Source organism: Petromyzon marinus, chromosome 16, assembly GCF_048934315.1.
Source record: "Petromyzon marinus isolate PM22_M1 ecotype Great Lakes invasive population chromosome 16, UKy_Petmar_22M1.pri1.0, whole genome shotgun sequence".
Classification (NCBI taxonomy): domain Eukaryota; kingdom Metazoa; phylum Chordata; class Hyperoartia; order Petromyzontiformes; family Petromyzontidae; genus Petromyzon; species Petromyzon marinus.
Window position 1 is genome coordinate 9,989,012 of NC_133682.1, and position 17,917 is coordinate 10,006,928.

General features: G+C 48.8%; 1 protein-coding gene across 1 annotated transcript in view; it reads right to left on the minus strand.

Moving 5' to 3' along the window:
- The window catches only part of PDX1 (pancreatic and duodenal homeobox 1), a 46,929-nt gene extending 34,725 nt beyond the window's left edge, over positions 1 to 12,204 (minus strand). Inside the window, exons 1-2 of the mRNA XM_032955194.2 lie at positions 12,113 to 12,204; positions 11,406 to 11,869 (exon numbers count right to left, since the gene is read on the minus strand). Coding sequence (XP_032811085.2) covers positions 11,406 to 11,869; positions 12,113 to 12,204 — 556 coding nt within the window. The remainder of the gene's footprint in view (positions 1 to 11,405; positions 11,870 to 12,112) is intronic.
- Between the last annotated feature and the right edge of the window lie 5,713 nt (positions 12,205 to 17,917).

Here is a 17,917-nt window from a genome sequence, read left to right on the forward strand (position 1 = left end):
CCCCTGCACCTTCAAATAACTACCACTAAACTACGAGTTAAAAAAGTGTAAAATCTTGACCTAAAGCTTTCGTGACTGCAGAAATTAATATTCTTTGGGTCTTTCGGTAAAGTCACGTAGATAGGTTTAAAGAAAATAACTTGTTATTTTTGCAATTTTCTTTGAACCTATCTACGTGACTTCACCGAAAATCCAAAGAATAAAAAGGTGTATTAAGCTTGTGATGGAGGCCCTGGGGGGACAAGCATATATGACGTCTCCTAGCCAAACTCCATTTGGCGGAGCCAGGCGACTGAATCCTTACCCTCGGGGCTCCTCCAGAAACAACAAAAAGCCACTACGGATGGCCACGTGGAATGTTCGAATGCTCACTGCGGAAGAGAGGCTGCCACTCCTCTGTCGGGAGCTGGACCGGTACCGCCTGGATCTCTGTGGTATTTAGGAGGTCTGGTGGACTGGCTCTGGCTCCTGCCACCATGAGGGGTGGAGAGTCCTCTACTTGGGGCAGGAGACTGTCAAACAACAGGGAGTGGTTCTTCTTCTGAACAAAAGAATGAAGGGGGCACGGGAGCGTGGCGGTGAGGTGTGGGAAGCTGTAAGCCCCAGGCTACTTTGGGCTCACCTTCCCATCAACCAGAGGTGAGGAGTGGTGGTCGTGGTTACTTATGCCCCCACTGAAGACGAACATCCGTGGAGGGATGCAGGCAAGGCCGATGAGTCAGATGCCTTCTATGACCTCCTGTAACAGGTGCTGACTAAAGTGGCCCCTCGGGAAAGAATCATCATGTTGGGGTGACGTTAATGCCCGAGTTGGCCATGATTCTGGCACCTGGTCTGGAGTGATGGAGGGCATGGGCCAGATCAGCTCAATAACAACGGTAGGAGGCTGATAGATTTTTATGCAGCCCATGGACTTGTAATTACCAACACGCTGTTCCGGCATCGGCGCATCCACACAACATCATGGATGCATGCCGGGTCCAAGCAAGAACATTTGCTGGACTACATAGTGACGGAAGAGCATATGCAGGTCCATGTCCTTGATACCAGAACCTACCGTGGAGCTGATCTGCCCACTGACCATCAACTTGTCATCTGTAAGATGCGCCTGCCATTCTTCCACTCCGGTAGTGGGTGTACACGCAGGGCCCCATTAAAACCCATAGTGGCATGGTCTCAGCTAGCTGATGAAAGTTGCAAGCGAGAATTTCATCATTGCTTGCGGCTGGGGTTGGCATCGTCGCCCACTCCTCCTGATGTCGAGGGTAAATGGGCGAGGTTTAGGACTGTGACTCATGCAGCTGCAATGACTGCTTTGGGTACACGGTCCAGACTTCCCCAGAGACCCTGGCTGACAGAGAAGGTGTTCAGGCTGGCTGAGGAAAAGCGACAGGCTCACTCTCATCGTCTACAGCATCCCACGTCAGAGAATGAGGAGGCTTACCACAGCATTCGCTTGGAGGTTCGGAGAGTCGTGAGGCACTGCAAGGATGGTTGGTGGTCGCGGGTTGCTGAGGAGATGGAGTCTGCCTCAATGGCCCGCGATCACAAATCGCTCTTTAACTCCACCAAAAAAGTAACCTGCAGCACCACACCTATTACCATCATTAGGCGAAAGAACGGTGATTCAATCTCCGACCCCCAGGAACAGTTTTGCAGATTTGCTGAGCATTTCTGCGAGGTCCTGGGTGAGGGGAAATCCCTCAGCCTAGAAACATCGTGGGATAAAGTGGGGATGACCCTGCCGAGGTTATTGGAAGAAGTCACCCCCTGTGAGTGGCTGGCTGAGTTAGTATCTGTTGAGGAAGTGCTGAAGGCAATCCAGAGCCTGAGACCAGGAAAGGCACCAGGCAGAGATGATCTCCAAAGCAAAATGCTGAGGGAGGGTGGCGTTTGTGCACAGACTGCCCGACATGACATCATAACAACAGTCTCGACCACTGGACGGGTTCCGCAGGATTGGAAGGATGCCCTGGTGGTCCCTCTTTTTAAGAAAGGGGACAGACTGTCACAACTGCAGGGGCATCTCACTCCTCAGTGTGCTGGAAGAGGTCCTGGCAAGGATTATTCAATGTCGCCTTGCCAGGCATAGTCCTTGGGCCCAGATAAAAAAAAAAAAATCACTTATTGGTACCACCTGAGGTGGCAAAGTCTATTCATGATTTTTGTAATCCTCCAGTGTGTGTGGGACATATTCTGATATGATAACCTTTGCGGAGTGTCAGCTTAGTTGTAGTTACCATGACTTTTATACCCATACCCTATGACAGGCGTCCGTAACGATGAACTGGGCATTATTACTGAAAAACTACCTTGACCAAAGCCAGTTAGGTCACAAACTGGTCTTTATTGGTTTAAATACACATTGAAAACACAGGATCATAAGGAATACCATAGTGAGGTAAGAAACTACTTGAATATTATAAACATTGACATTCGCATATACTTAGTCAATGATACATATAATCCCATATATATAGTTAGTGATGGGTATATATGAAGAAGGTTACATTATTGTTATCAAGCTCTGTGTGTACTTAGATGGTGTTAACAAGGGTAACCAAGTCCAGAATCACCACACTGTGCATCAATGTATACTACTACCACTACCACAGAAATACTATCAGAATCACCACCCTGTGTCACTCATCAAACTGCTCATCTATCTCGTCATCAGACTCCCCGAGTTCATAGTCAGGTTCTGGATCATCCAGCAGTTTTTGGTTGCTGCAGGTCTGTAGCCTGCACGTGTCTGTGCATGTCAGTCCATTTGACAGGCACGCGCAGTTTGGCATTTTGCATGAACGCACACACTTGCATGCTAGCAGTTCTAAGACCACATCTGGTGTGGGTGGGGAGCCCATCCGGTAAATGGCCAGCGTGCCATCATCGTCTGTCCATCCATACTCAGTAGGGCTTGGCACCACGGGGTTAGCCTGCAGACAGCACTTCCAGATCGCTGCCTGATAGTTGGCTCGTTGAACATGCGTGAAGAGAGACAGTTCTCTACATGGTGGCAGCTGGCTGGACTCGACTTCTCCCCTTTTGGTGTAGCGCAGTTCGTTCACCTCACCAGTGCTGCTGTTAGCAGCGTACATGCGACAGGTGAACTGCTCAATTTTCTGGAACAGCTCATCACTCACATTCCATGACTGCCCCAGTCGACTAAAAGTCTCTTGGCAGGAAGTGTCCTCTCTCACCATCTTCAGGGCATTCAGCTTCCCTCGACCGGCGAATGCACCGACAGTGTCGCAGCCTGTGAAGAAGGCGTGCCAGCCAATTAGGCTGTCACAGATGCTGTCTCCAAGTGACCTTGCCGATTTGCTGGTAGATGGGACAGGTGATGTCCTTCTGGAAGCCAAGACAAAGCACCATGACATCAGTGTCCTCAGCTGTGATGATAACTGCCTTTGAGGCCACATTCGTTGCATGCAATGCATGCAGGAGCAGACGGGTGTCAGCTTCTTCATGCGTGGAGTGCAGCTCTGCTACTTCCTCACACTCATCTTCTGTCAACTTGCAGCAGGTTTCCTCACAGGTTATGTACAACACATTGCCACGCAGCATCTCTCTGTGTCGTGGGAGTTTCCACTCTTACACCATAAACTTGATGAGACTGGTCTTGTTGGAGGGACCGCACATGAATTTTCTCCACTGCTGGACGTGGTGTCCCCCTGCAAGGTTCTTGTACTGGAGAGTGGTGTCTGCACCCCGGTTCAGTCGTCCAGCATCTTTGATCGAAGTCTGTCGGTAGACATCAAAGACAACATCAATCCTCTCACTTTATGCCCCCTCGTGGAGGACCTGGGTCAAGGCTGAATCTGCCACCTGTGGTAAAGGTTTTGTTGTTGCCATTCCTTGTTTGGACCAGGCTCATCCCATGAATGATGGACGTAGATGGGGTTGGTATGTCTTCTGCAGGAGACACATTATTTTCAAGCTTTCTGGCAAGTGCAGCCTTGGTTTTTTTTAGTAGGGACCCGTCAGCATTTGGCAGTGCCCATGGCAGTAGGCCCAGTGGGTGGGCAAGGACATCCTTCATATTCACCTTCCTGCCTTCAGCCATCAGGATCATGTGACTGAACAGGTTTCTATCTGCCTTCAGTACCACATCCTGTGCTTTCTTTTTCCATGTGCTGTTTTTGTGCTGATATTGGAGAATGTCTTCAGACTTTCATTGGTCATCTTGTTATGGAATTTCACAGTTGGTGGGTCCTCAGCTAACCTTGTTTGCTTGAATACCTGGTAGGCCTCTTCTCCTATCTCAAGAGCTGTCAAAAGTTCCCTGGTCACATCAGGTGGAGCCATGGTGCCAGTGGAGAGGCTAACCAGATCTGTCTCATCAAGGGACATAGGATTGATCCAGTTACTCTCCATAAGGTCATTGCGAGACTGGACATCTGCTTCATCTCTCTTGATCCTTGGACCCTGTAGATCTGGATGGGACAGTTTGGACCAGCCTTGACATTTCAGGTCTCTCGGCTGTCTGAGGTTAATGCTTCTGTACTCAGCTGTTAGGTAATTTTTGGTCACGGCTCCTGGCTTCAAGCTGAATTCCTTTGTCCCTCCAGCTGTCTGGGTGTCTTTGTTCACCCTTTCTTCTATAGCTTGGTCAACAGGGATTCGGCCAAAGGAATTGGTGGAGCCCAGTTGAACTGAGAATCCTCCTTCCATGAATTCCGTGTACACATCTGGGTGTGTGATGGGCAGCTGAGACATCTGGGCGCAGGAGTAGGGGAGGTAGCGTGCATAATTAATCCTATCATAAGCGAAGCACCATGGGATCATTGCTCGAATACTTGCCAAGTGTAGCATCCAGTCTCCCTCTCTGGATGCTCGGATGAGCCCCAACAAGATTTCAACCATGTCCAAATAGGACATCTAGAAGATCGAGAGGCTGCCGTTTCCACGTCTGAGGAACATGCGGTAGACTTCAAGCAGTTCCATGATGCGTGTACATGAGCTGTTCTCGAGGACAGCCTTCAAAGCAACTTGTGAGACTTCTTTCCCAAGGTTGTCAATGGTCCTCAGTGTCTCATCCAGGTGAACCATGTCGTTCATGTGAGTTGCTTCCAACCAGGACAGGAAACCATTCCATGTCAGTTGCATGAGAGCCTCATACAGGAGTTTGTGTAGTCGCACTTCTCTGTTGTACTTGCGACCATCCATAACACCAACAATGGAGCCTTCTGCGATCATGCCAGACTTAATTCAGAGATCTCGGAGTCCAGCATTTTGGAAACGCTTTCCTATTATTGCCAGCAGTGTGCTGATGGTGTGCAATACCCCAAGCCTGACGATGATATTATGGAACTTGTCACAGTGTTTCCATGTGATCTCGACAACCTTTGCATACAGGGCTTGGTCAAAGACGCCGACAATCTTTGTCAGGCTTAAGTACTGCATCACGCTCAGTGACTGGTTAAGCACCTCGTTGACAGTAGACATTTCTGTGTCGCTGGAGCATTGATGGTGGGCGGATAGCCTACGTTGTCGGGGATGGCCGTCATCTCACCTCGAGTCAGGATGTAGAAGCCTGTCCAGCTGCTGATTGATGTGTCTTCTTTATGTGACATAGTAAATAGTTAGTTTTTATTATTTTAATAATCAATTATTACCAATTAAAAAGTGCTTTGTTACTTTGTTATTGGTACTAACAAAGTTATTGGTAATAACTGTGTGCATGTTATGAAATATTACAATTTATGGAAGCAACATTTTAAAAAAATATACAAATTTACAAACTGAACAAAAAAATCATTATGTTTTGCCTGTAGTACCTGGCCTTAACTAATAATCTTAACAGGTACATTAACAATACACTGAGGGTAAAGTTAGCACTTTAGATATCTTTACTGAACAGAAATAATACAGAACCACCAGTACTTGCCTCACCGGCCAGTAAATGATCATGAGCAAACAAGCTGCTTGAAACAGAAGGAAAACAGATAGCGCCAATCTAGTCCAGACTTAACTAAGTCAATGAAATTGAAGAACCAGCGTGAATGAATGCAAGAATATGTATGAAATACATGCCTTGGGGACGAACATCCAGTTTGTGAATGATTTATTGTCTTAATTAACAGCAGAAGTGTTGGAATGTTTTATTTGTAACATCCGGGCAAATTGTCATGATTGCGATAGGTGCAAAAACAGGTTTCCTGCGAGAAAAATTAAACAGCTGCTCATTTGGAAAGGTTATCGTGTATTATTTTACTTCTGTTGGTGTAACAAACAAAATGGCACCATTGAAGTTTTGCTACCTTGGGTCGTACCGATATCTGGTCTGGCCCAAGAGCTAGCACGCTGAGGAGAGGCTTGCAGAGCCCCAATGCGGTTTCAGGAAAGGGCGGTCCTGCACAGATGCCATATTTAATGTCCGTCTGCTAGAGCAGAGGTGAAGAGAATTCCAACGAGACCTACATCTCTGCTTTATTGACCTGAGCAAGGCCTATTATACCATTAAGAGGTCTGGGCTCTGGGTTATTCTTCGTGCTTTCGGAGTCCCTGACCCTCTGCTCAAGCTCATTAAGGACCTTTATGACGGTGAGCGGGCCCAGGTAAAACTACGTAGCCGGGAGTCTGAGCCAATCCCTGTTCACCTTGGGGTGCAACAGGGATATCCTCTGGCTCCCACATTATTTAACATATTTTTCGACCACGTAGTTCGCGAAGCCTTCCATCTGGTAGAGAGACAATGGGGGGTTGATCGATGCCCGGGTGCAGTCAAGGGATTGCTCCCTATTGGTCAACCACGTTATGTATGCCGATGATCTGGTAATAGCTGCTCATTCAGAGGAGGAGTTGTAGATGCTGCTGCTGAACCTGGAGCGTGCCACGAAGAGGTGGGGCCTTACCATCAGCTCTACCAAAACTAAGCACCTGCCTGGGTATTTTGTACCATCGGGCACTCCAACCCCACAACTCCCAATTGGTGATGGGGCAGTTGTGGAGAAAGTGGAGAGTTTCCAATACCTGGGCAGTGTGCTCAAGACCGGCACTAGTTTGACAGCAGAGGTATCACTCCGAATTAGTGAAGTGGCATTATATTTTCGTCGGTTGCGTAACGCTGTGTGGAAGCTACCTGGCCTGTCGCTCCGCACGAAGCCTCAGGTCTTTTCGGCCACAGTCATTCCCTCCCTTCTCTACGCTTGCGAAACGTGGACCCCCCTAATGGAACATCTTCGCCAGTTAAAAACATTCAGGCTGGCCTGCCTACGATCCATCCTGGGTTTTAACCAGGCTGGATTGTGTGAGGAGCTCACAAATCCTTGAAAGATATGGATAAAGTCCCATCAGTGAGCTCCTCCGGCAGGCAAGGCTGCGATGGCTGGGTCATGTAGCCCGCATTCCCAGCCACCACATGCCTAAACAGCTTTTGTTCGGCAGGATAGAGGAGGCTAAATGGGCGCGGCACGGGCTAGAGAAGAGATGGAGTTATGTGGTACAGGAGGACGTGGAGCTGAGTGGACTTGCCGATGACTGGTACCACCGGTGTCAAGATCGGCCTCTGTGGAGGAGGCTCGTGAAGGACGCTACTGGGCAGTTGGAGGCAGTCGCCCTCCAACAACAACGGAGGGCGGAGGAGCGACGCTCACAACAATGATCAGAGCGCCGGTTGGCTAAAGCACAGCAGGTTGGCACAGTAGGGGGTACAGGTGGTGCATCAGCCAGTCATCTCAGTCCTTTCACTCAGTCGGCCCGTGTTATCTGGGTCTGCCCCGTGACCTCCTGCCAGTGAGCGTTCGACACTTCACGTGGCCTCAACGTGCACATAGCCTGGCACAAGCGTCGTGGTGGCGTCACCGCCAGTTAGTGGCGAATGGCGGTTGTTGTTGTTTGTGTATGTGTGCTAGGGATGAACGAAACACTTGTTCGATGGCCAACCAAACAACCCCCATCGCTCTTCACGGTGCGTGGAGGGCCTTCGTCCACCAGTGGACTGCCGAAAGCTCCCTGGACGAGATGTTAACTACCTCGCCTGGTATATAGAGGGCATGGGTTCTTACTCGACTATACATTTGGAGTCTGCGCGTCTCTCTCTCCATGGTCGCGTGCGTTTTTCTCCGGGTCCTCCGGTTTTTCCCCTCCACAATTAAAGTCGACACCACGCGTTCAGACTATTTGTCTGCTGCTGCTGCTGCTGCACGTTTCCATACGACGATAAGCCACTTCGTCGGGCTATCATTTGTGATAGCCAGGTCGCTTCTAACAACAACAAAAACGAGCTATATAGCTCAGCGGGGCCTTACACCTGGTACAAAAATGAACACTAAATTAATAAAGAATTAAAAGCTTTCTTGACTGCATAAATTACTCATTGGTTTTTTCGGTAAAGTCACCGAAAAAAACAATGAACAATAAATGAAATTTCGATTTAAAGCTTTCGTGACTGCAAGGATTCATCTTCTTTGGTTCTATCGGTAAAGTCACGTAGAATGAGAATAAAATAATAAATTGATAAAATAAAATAACACAATAAAATTCTCACGACGTTTCGGCCACAACACAAGCGGCCTTCATCAGGTAAAGGGACGAGACTGTCTGGAGGACAGCGCTGACTTTACCGAAAGAACCAAAGAAGAGCAATAAATTAGTTGAGAATAGAAATATAAGATCGTGAGAACGGAAAGCATAAGACAAACATCATGAAGATGGGAGTCCACGTGCTCCTCCGTCTCTCGATGCCCTCCACACCCCACGTTACCTCCGTCGGCTAGCTGGCCGATGGATGAACTCACCAGTTAACTACTTCATGGATTTATCGATGAGTTAATCGGTGGCTCAATTGAAGCTATGACCGCGCCTGTATTGCGGGTAAAGTAAAACAAAAAAAACCGCCAATAATATCTGCGTGATGATTTCGTTGACGATGCTGCTGCTGCTTTGGTAGCGACGTGCACCAAACGTCAGTCGACACACTGCTCAACAACCTACCGTGGCATTTAACAAAAAATTTACAATATTTTCACGGTCCCCTTTTTGTAGGCAATGGTCCTTCCCCCACAGAACGTAGAGGGCCCACATAGACACGTGACAGTGCGAACGTTCCATTGGCCAAAACGTCGAACATCATGTACGTTTCCTTTTACGGCCACTGTCTTATGCACAAAGATCCCCCGTATAGCCTGTAACAGACTGTAGGGGCAAGTGCTGTTCGCGAGCACCTATGAAGGCCGGAACGGTACACGAGGGAGTGGGTGGCCAGCACCACGCCCGACCGCCTTAGTCTCCCCAGTGGCGATGTTTTTATCCACCGCACCAGGTACTCATTTGAGGCTGAGTCGACCTAGGGGAGGCCCAGGACCGGTTCAGATAATCGTCACTGGTGTTGGCCGTGAGCGGGAATCGAACTCGGGTCGCCAGGTTCATAGCGCAGCGCGCTAACCGCTACACTACCGCCTATTCACGTCTCCCCCCCACCCCCCTTTTGCGTCGTTTCACAAATACGTCGTCACTTTGTTATTAACACCGCCACCTGATTTGCATCGCCCCGACCCCTTTCGCTTACATCGCCGACAGCATCATCATCATCGTCATCATCGTCATTGTCGTCCCGTCCTGTCTCGTTACCCGTCGCCTCTCAGCCTTTGCCTCCACCCGCCCACTGCTCTCTTGTAAAGTCGCTTCGATTTTACGTCGTTTCGATATTCGTCGTGGCACCTCACAGGAACGCATCCCCGTCGTGAACCGGGGAGTGTTCCAGTATTTGTTTTAAAACCCCCACATTACATTTCGAAACATCCTTTTAGGGCGTTTGGCTGCTACTAAACATTTCCACGTGATGATCCACTTCATATTCTTAGCTCTTTCGGTAAAGTCACGTTGAAGGGAAGCAATAAAATAATAAAATATATAATCAGTGTGATGATGACCGTTTGTGTTATGGTCGAAACGTCGTGAGAATTTTTATCATTATTTTATATATATTTTATTATTTTATTGTTTCCCTTCAACGTGACTTTACCGAAAGAGCTAAGAATATGAATTACTGCAGTCACGAAAGCTTTAAATCAAAATTTATGATCCACTTCGTTGAGCTATCATTTGTGGCCAGGTCGCTTCTGAAAAAAAACCCAGCTATACAGCTCAGGGGGGCTTAACCTGGTAACATTAAAACGTAGAGTTAGTTTAGTTACAAAAAATATTTTTCAAGAGGGTCCATGCATTTGAATGCTAGGCAGGCTGGAGTGTTTGTCGGACTCACAGATGAACACACGCACACTAGACAAATCCTAAGCAGGATTTGTCTAGTGTGCGTGTGTTCTGAACGTGGCTCTCTCACTCCAGCGCTGTCCTACCAGACAGTCTCGCCCCCTTCACCTGATGAAGGCCGCTTGTGTTGTGGCCGAAACGTCGTGAGAATATTATTGTGTTATTTTATTTTATCAATTTATTATTTTATTCTCATTCTACGTGACTTTACCGAAAGAACCAAAGAAGATAAATCCTAAGCAGGTTTACAAAACGTCCGATGCGTTTACTTAACAACCGCCTCTGCAATTGCTTCCTGTATACGAAACGTAATCTTCCTTTATTTACCCAGACGTAAAACTCATCGAGATTAATTGCATATTTTACTTGGGTCACGCTCGTTTATACCGGGGCTGTTAAACCGGTAACCGTTTTCAGAATCGATTACCGGTTCAGTTCTTTCGGAAACCGTTGATGGTTACAGGCCGAATGGGAAAGAGGCTGAGTGCTTTGGATCGCGTGGCTTTTTACTTTGCTCCGACGACCTACCCTGGTCCTCCTGTCGTGGTGATCTTGCGTCGGTCTGGTCGCTCGCGGATTTAAGTCGATGCCGGTGCTTTCTGCCGATGCTAATCGGGGGTGCACCTCCGATTTGCACGGATGGTTGCGTGCGGTGCGAAAGAAGTTCAACGCACATGCACACGCGCTGCTGCTGATGGTGCTGATGGTGCTGCTGATGCCGATGATACTGATGATGCTGATGATGATGTATAACTTCAACTAATGTTGATGCTGATGATGATTCTAATGATGATGATATTGATCATGTATAACTTCACTTAATGGTGATGCTGATGATACTGATGATGCTACTGATGCTGCCGATGATGTACAACTTGACTTAATGATGCTGCTGCTGCTGATGGTGCTGCTGATACTGATGATGCTGATGATGATGTATAACTTCAACTAATGATGATACTGATGATGTATAACTTCATTTAATGATGGTACTGATTATGTTACTGATGATACTGATGATGATGATGATACTGATGATGATTCTAATGATGATGATACTGATCATGTATAACTTCACTTAATGATGATGCTGATGATACTGATGATGCTACTGATGCTGCCGATGATGTACAACTTCACTTAATAATGATGCTGCTGCTGCTGATGATGATGATGTAAGGACCACTCACCTGGCCACCCCGCCTTCCACAGGTGAGCTCGCGACTTGGTGCTTCTCATCCACGCAAAGGCCGCGGTGTCCACCCCTCCTCTCAGCTCGTCCACAGCTCTCATCGTGCCCACTCCTCCTCTCAGCTCGCCCACCCCTCCTCTCGACGCGTCGACCCCTTCGAGCGCGAACCCCTCGCCCAGGGCGGCTCCGTTCGACTCCTCAATGGGGCCTCGACGTCGCCGTGTCTCGCCGTACGGCGCCGGGTCGAGGCTCCCGCGATGAGTCCCCGCGGCGAACAGGCACGCGGACTCCCCCGGAAGGTAGCCGGGGGCGCGCTCGACCTGACCCCGACTCGAACTCAGCGCCGCGAGCTCCGCGGACGCCTCCAAGCGGCGTTGGGTTGCATCCTGAGCCGAGCCCGGAGGAAATCTCCACGCGGCGGCGGCGGCGGCGGCGGCAACGAGATGGTGGAGGTGCTGGTGGCTGTGGTTGTCGTGGTGGTGGTCGTGGTGGTGGTCGTGGTGGTGGTGGTTGCTGTTGTGGTGGTGCTGGTGCTGGTGGTGACGCTGGTCATCGACCGAGCAAGAGATTGCGTGCGGCGGCTGCTGCTGACTGAGAGAGACAAAGGCGGTCGCGTTGGAGTCCGTGAAGGTCGCGGTTGGTATCGAGGTCGATGATGGCAGTGGTGGTGGTGGTAGTGGTGGATTTTGTTCCAATGTCGAGAACACGCTGAGCGGGTTGAAATCCTCAGCGTTGGTGTCCACCACGGCGTACAGGCAGTCCGGCTTAACCGCAAACGCACAGCGTTCTCCATCCATCGCGGCTCTATCCATATCGACAGTCAACTAAACGCGCATTTAAAAAAAAAAACAATTTCGAAGTCAACTGATTAAAAAAATAAAAATAAACGTTTAAGTAAATTACAAAAGAGTTCAAAACGCGTAGCTGCTGTCTCTCTACGTTGTTTCTTAACTCGCGCGATTATTATTCTTATTAATAGTTTGATGATGACTTTTATTTATAAATACAAGATACTCATTTGATATTAGTCCGCGCAGATTGCGGTAATGTGATGGCTGACTCTGCATGCGCGCGTGATTCCGTGGGCTGCCGTGTAAGCGCTGTGACTAAAAGTGTGCAACGGAAAGTTAAACGCCGTGTGTGTGCGCGCGTGTGTGTGTGTGCCACCAATGGCAATGCGTCATCGAGTCGACTGATATATATATGGCTCATTTGTTGATTCAGTGATTGCCCTAAAGGGTGACTTATTCCAATTCATCTTTGCCGAACCTGTCAGCGGTGGCGACTGGAGGTGAAGATCTTTGATGTCAAATAAATTTATAACGGGCAACATGTGGTTGGATGTTTTTGTGTGTGTGTGTGCGTACGCGTCCCTCGACAGATGCGTACTCTCACGGTGACATATGCACGTACTTTACAATTGTGAAAAAAATATATACATCGTTTTACATGTGTGTGTGTGTGTTTTTTTTAACAAATTGTGAAAATGTACCGTCGCTTTTTTGTTTGTCGACGAGTCACGGCTGACCACGGTTCTCTGTGTGGGTTGAGGGCGTCAGCGGAACAGCCCGGGACCGGTTCCGATCGTGTTGCATCACTGACCCCAACTGATGTCGACCGCGGCTAGGAGTCTCACTCGGGCGTCCCGGGTTCAGAGTGCAGAGCGCAAAAGCCGGGAGAGCCACAAGCGCTCGAACGGTGCATAGAATACGCGTGACAATAATGTCGTGTTGAATTTACAAGTGTCTGTGTACACATCTGGGGTTATGTGTTTCCCCTCTCTCGTAAATTTAGCCCTTCTGTACCTGATGATGGCTGCTTGTGTTGCAACCGAAACGTCGCACGCTATTGTGTTATTTCATTATTTTTTTATTCATACGTGACTTTACCGAAAAAAAACAAAGATTAATTCCTGCAGTCACAAAAGCTTCGAACCAAGTTTAAAGTTAAATCACGTTCAGCCACCTTGGTAAATCCACTGCTGGATGAATGTTTTTGGGCCTGTTTTGACATACTTCACCACGATTATCAAACGCGGGTCGGCGAAGAGAGGTTTCGGGTGGCTGCCGAGGCGACGGTTCAGATGTCACTCGGTCTGGAATCGAACTCGCGTTGCCGGGGTTAATTTCGCGGCAGGCTAAAATTAAATTATTTTTTTTTTTTACCAGGCAAGGCCCCACTGAGCTGCGTAGCTATTTTTTTTTAGAAGCGGCCCGACCACCACAAATGATCGCTCAACGAAGTGGCTCATCACCTGGAAATGTACAGCAGCCAAATCCTCCAAAGCGCGTGATGTCCATTCTAAGTGTGGAGGGAAAAACCGGAGGACCCGGAGAAAAATCCACGTGACCAAGGGAGAAAGAGAGAGAGAGAGAGAGAGACATAAATTCCAAATATACAGCAGGCGTCAGGGTCTGGATTGAATCCACGATCTTCTTCATACCAGGCGAGGTAGTTAACATCTCCTAGCCACCGTGATGATGATGATGAGAGAGAGAGACACGCAAACTCCAAATATACAGCAGCAGGCGTCAGGGTCGGGATGGAACCCACGACCTCTTGCGTACCAGGCGAGGTAGTTAACATCTCGTAGCCACCGTGATGATAATGAGAGAGAGAGAGACACGCAAACTCCAAATACACAGCAGCAGGCGTCAGGGTCGGGATCGAACCCACGACCTCCTGCGTACCAGGCGAGGGAGTTAACATCTCCTAGCCACCCTGATGATGATGATGAGAGAGAGAGACACGCAAACTCCAAATATACAGCAGCAGGCGTCAGGGTCGGGATCGAACCCACGACCCCCTGCGTACCAGGCGAGGTAGTTAACATCTCCTAGCCACCGTGATGATGATGATGATGATGAGAGAGAGACACGCAAACTCCAAATATACAGCAGCAGACATCACTGTCCAGGGATCGAACCCACGACCTCCTGTGTACCAGGCGAGGTAGTTAACCTCTGGCCACCACTCACCGCTGCGCCACCGCTCCATCCCTAAAGTTTCGGGCAGTGTCACTGAGGTGTCGGGACAGCGCCTGGAATGTTCAGGCAGTCGTGTAACGAGCGTGGCGGGGCACGCGGGTGCCTTGGCTCTGTCCTCCCGGGTGGCCAAAGCTACGAGTTGCCCCCCCCCCCACCACCCCCCTCCCACCTCCTTGACAACCACCATGAGATTTGTTTTCAACAACAACTTATTTAAAACGCGGTTGACATTCATATATTTTCATGAGAATGCTTTCACTTACGTTTCACGTTTTATTTTATTTTTCTATTCGAGCGGGAACGTGATGTTGAAAAGAGGTCACTGCGAAGCTTTAGTGGCTGCACTTTGCGAAGACGGGGGCGCTCCCTACAGCGTTAAATGTTCGAGACCGTGAGCGTAACGACGACGATGTGATGAGGCAAGAGGAGCCCGCGATATCACAATAGCCTCTAGGTGGGACCGCGCGAGACAAATCAAATATTGGGGGGGACCCCACCTGACCGATTGGCGCACCCCCCAAAGCTGATAATGCGGTTAATACAAATCTGCACTTTTCTGAGATGGCATCAAGAGGCTGCAAGCATCCGGCAGACGCATTTTGTTACGTGTGCGGCCAATTTATGAAGACACGAGCGAAAAAGCGCTCTGTGGAAGCATCTGCTAAGATGTGCGAGGCCTACAACGCATATTTCGGCATGCCTGTCGGGGAACAAGACTAACCCTGGGCACCTCATTTCACCTGCGAGCAATGCAAAAAAAAACTCTGGAAGGTAAGATGGACAATTGTTGCTCGGAATTTAACGTTTTGAAATGAGATAAAATTGATCAAATTTAAAAAAAGTTTTTAATTTTAAAATGTATTACAATTTTAAATGCTATTGAAAACATATTTAACATATGAAAAATGTTGCGAGAATCTCATACATATTAGTAATGTTTGAAATAAATGTGTTTTTGTTGGATGGTACAGCGGGGAAAAGAGAGCCATGAAGTTCGCTATCCCGAGAATTTAGCGATAACCCACTGACCACTCAAGCAACTGCTACTTCTGCATGGTGGACCCTTCCAAACGTCGGACTGGCAAGAATGCACCTGCTATCACGTATCCGGACCTTCCTTCATCCATCGCCCCGGTGCCACACTGCCATGAGCTCCCCGTACCCATTCCTCCGGAGAGAGAGCATCCGTCTTTAGAAGAGAGCAGCAAGTCAGAGAGCGAGGAAGACGTTGTAGATCCAGGTGACAATTTCAGAGGTGGAGCTGAGGAGAGAAACCCATACTACCCCAACCAAAAAGACCTCAACGACTTGATCAGAGATCTTGGACTCACCAAGTGCAATGCCGAGCTTTTGACGTCTAGGCTCAAGCAGTGGAACTTGTTGGATGCAAGTGTGAAAGTCGCAGATCAGAGGAAGCGTCACCAACCTTTTTGCAGCTTCATCACCCGTCAAGATGGGCTCTGCTTCTGCCACAATGTGACCAGTCTGTTCGAGGCAATCGGAATCGCCTGTCACCAAAATGAGTGGCGCCTCTTCATTGACAGCTCTTCCAGGAGCCTCAAAGCCGTGCTGCTCCATAATGGTAACAAGTACCCGTCTCTTCTCCTGGCTCACTCGGTGCACCTCAAAGAGGATTACAACAGCATCAAGACCTTGCTGGGCGCCTTGAAGTTTGATGAGTATGGCTGGGAGGTCATCGGAGACTTCAAAATGATGGCATTCCTGATGGGTCTACAAGGCGGTTTTACCAACTTTCCCTTGCTACCTTTGCCTTTGGGACAGCAGGGACACCAAGGCGCACAACCACAGACCCCTCTCCACGATTAGAAACTATATCACGCGTTTAGAGTATTTGGCTGCTGTAAATTTTCGCGTGGATATGCCACTTCGTTGAGCTATTATTGGTGGCCGGGTCGCTTCTGAAAAGAGCAGCATCTTATCTTATTTAGCGCTTTAACCACAGCTCAGTGGGCCATAGCTTGTTAAATGAATGAAATAAAGTCTAGTAGTTTTTTTTTTATTACTGTCTGTCTATTCTACGTAATCTGCCTGGTGCAGTATGTTCGTTAGTAGTCTCATTCGTACCGTCAGAGTGGCTACAGGTGATAACCAGGGATGTGTGTATTAACCAGGGCTGTGTGTATTCAACAGGGCTGGGTGTTTTCACCAGGGCTGTGTGTATTCAACAGGGCTGGGTGTTTTCACCAGGGCTGTGTGTATTCAGCAGGACTGCGTGTATTCACCATGGCTGTGTGTATTCACCAGGGCTGTGTGTATTCACCAGGGTTGGGTGTATTCACCAGGGCTGTGTGTATTCACCAGGGCTGTGTGTATTCACCAGGGCTGTGTGTATTCACCGGGGCTGTGGGTATTCACCGGGGCTGCATGTATTCACCAGGGCTGTGTGTATTCACCAGGGCTGGGTGTATTCACCAGGGCTGGGTGTATTCACCAGGGCTGTGTGTATTTACCAGGGCTATGTGTATTCACCAGGGCTGTGTGTATTCACCAGGGCTGTGTGTATTCACCAGGGCTGTGTGTATTCACCAGGGCTGGGTGTTTTCACCAGGGCAGCGTGTATTCACCAGGGCTGGGTATATTCACCAGGACTGCGTGTATTCCCCATGGCTGTGTGTATTCACCAGGGCTGTGTGTATTCACCAGGGCTGAGTGTATTCACTAGGGCTGTGTGTATTCTCTAGGGCTGTGTGTATTCACCATGGCTGTGTGTATTCACCACGGCTGTGTGTATTCACTAGGGCTGTGTGTATTCACCACGGCTGTGTGTATTCACTAGGGCTGTGTATATTCACCAGGGCTGGATGTATTCACAAGGGCTGTGTGTATTCACCATCGCTGGGTGTTTTCACCATGGCTGAGTATATTCATCATGGCTGTGTGTATTCATAATGGCTGAGTGTATTCACCAGGGCTGGGTGTATTCACCATGGCTGGGTGTCTTCACCATGGCTGTGTGTATTCACCAGGACTGTGTGTATTCACCATGGCTATGTGTATTCACCCTGGCTGTGTGTATTCACCATGGCTGAGTGTATTCACCATGGCTATGTGTATTCACCATGGCTGTATCTATTCTCCAGGGCTACGTGTATTCACCAGGGTTGTGTGTATTCACCATGGCTGTGTGTATTCACCAGGGTTGTGTGTATTCACCACGGCTGTGTGTATTCACCATGGCTGCGTGTATTCACCATGGCTGTGTGTATTCACCATGGCTGTGTGTATTCACCATGCCTGTGTGTATTCACCATGCCTGTGTGTATTCTCCAGGGCTGTGTGTATTCACCAGGGCTGGGTGTATTCACCAGGATTGGGTGTATTCCCCAGGGCTGTGTGTATTCACCAGGGCTGTGTGTATTCACCAGGGCTGTGTGTATTCACCATGGCTGTGTGTATTCACCATGCCTGTGTGTATTCACCATGGCTGTGTCTATTCACCATGCCTGTGTGTATTCACCAGGGCTGTGGGTATTCACCAGGGCTGCGTGTATTCATGAGGGCT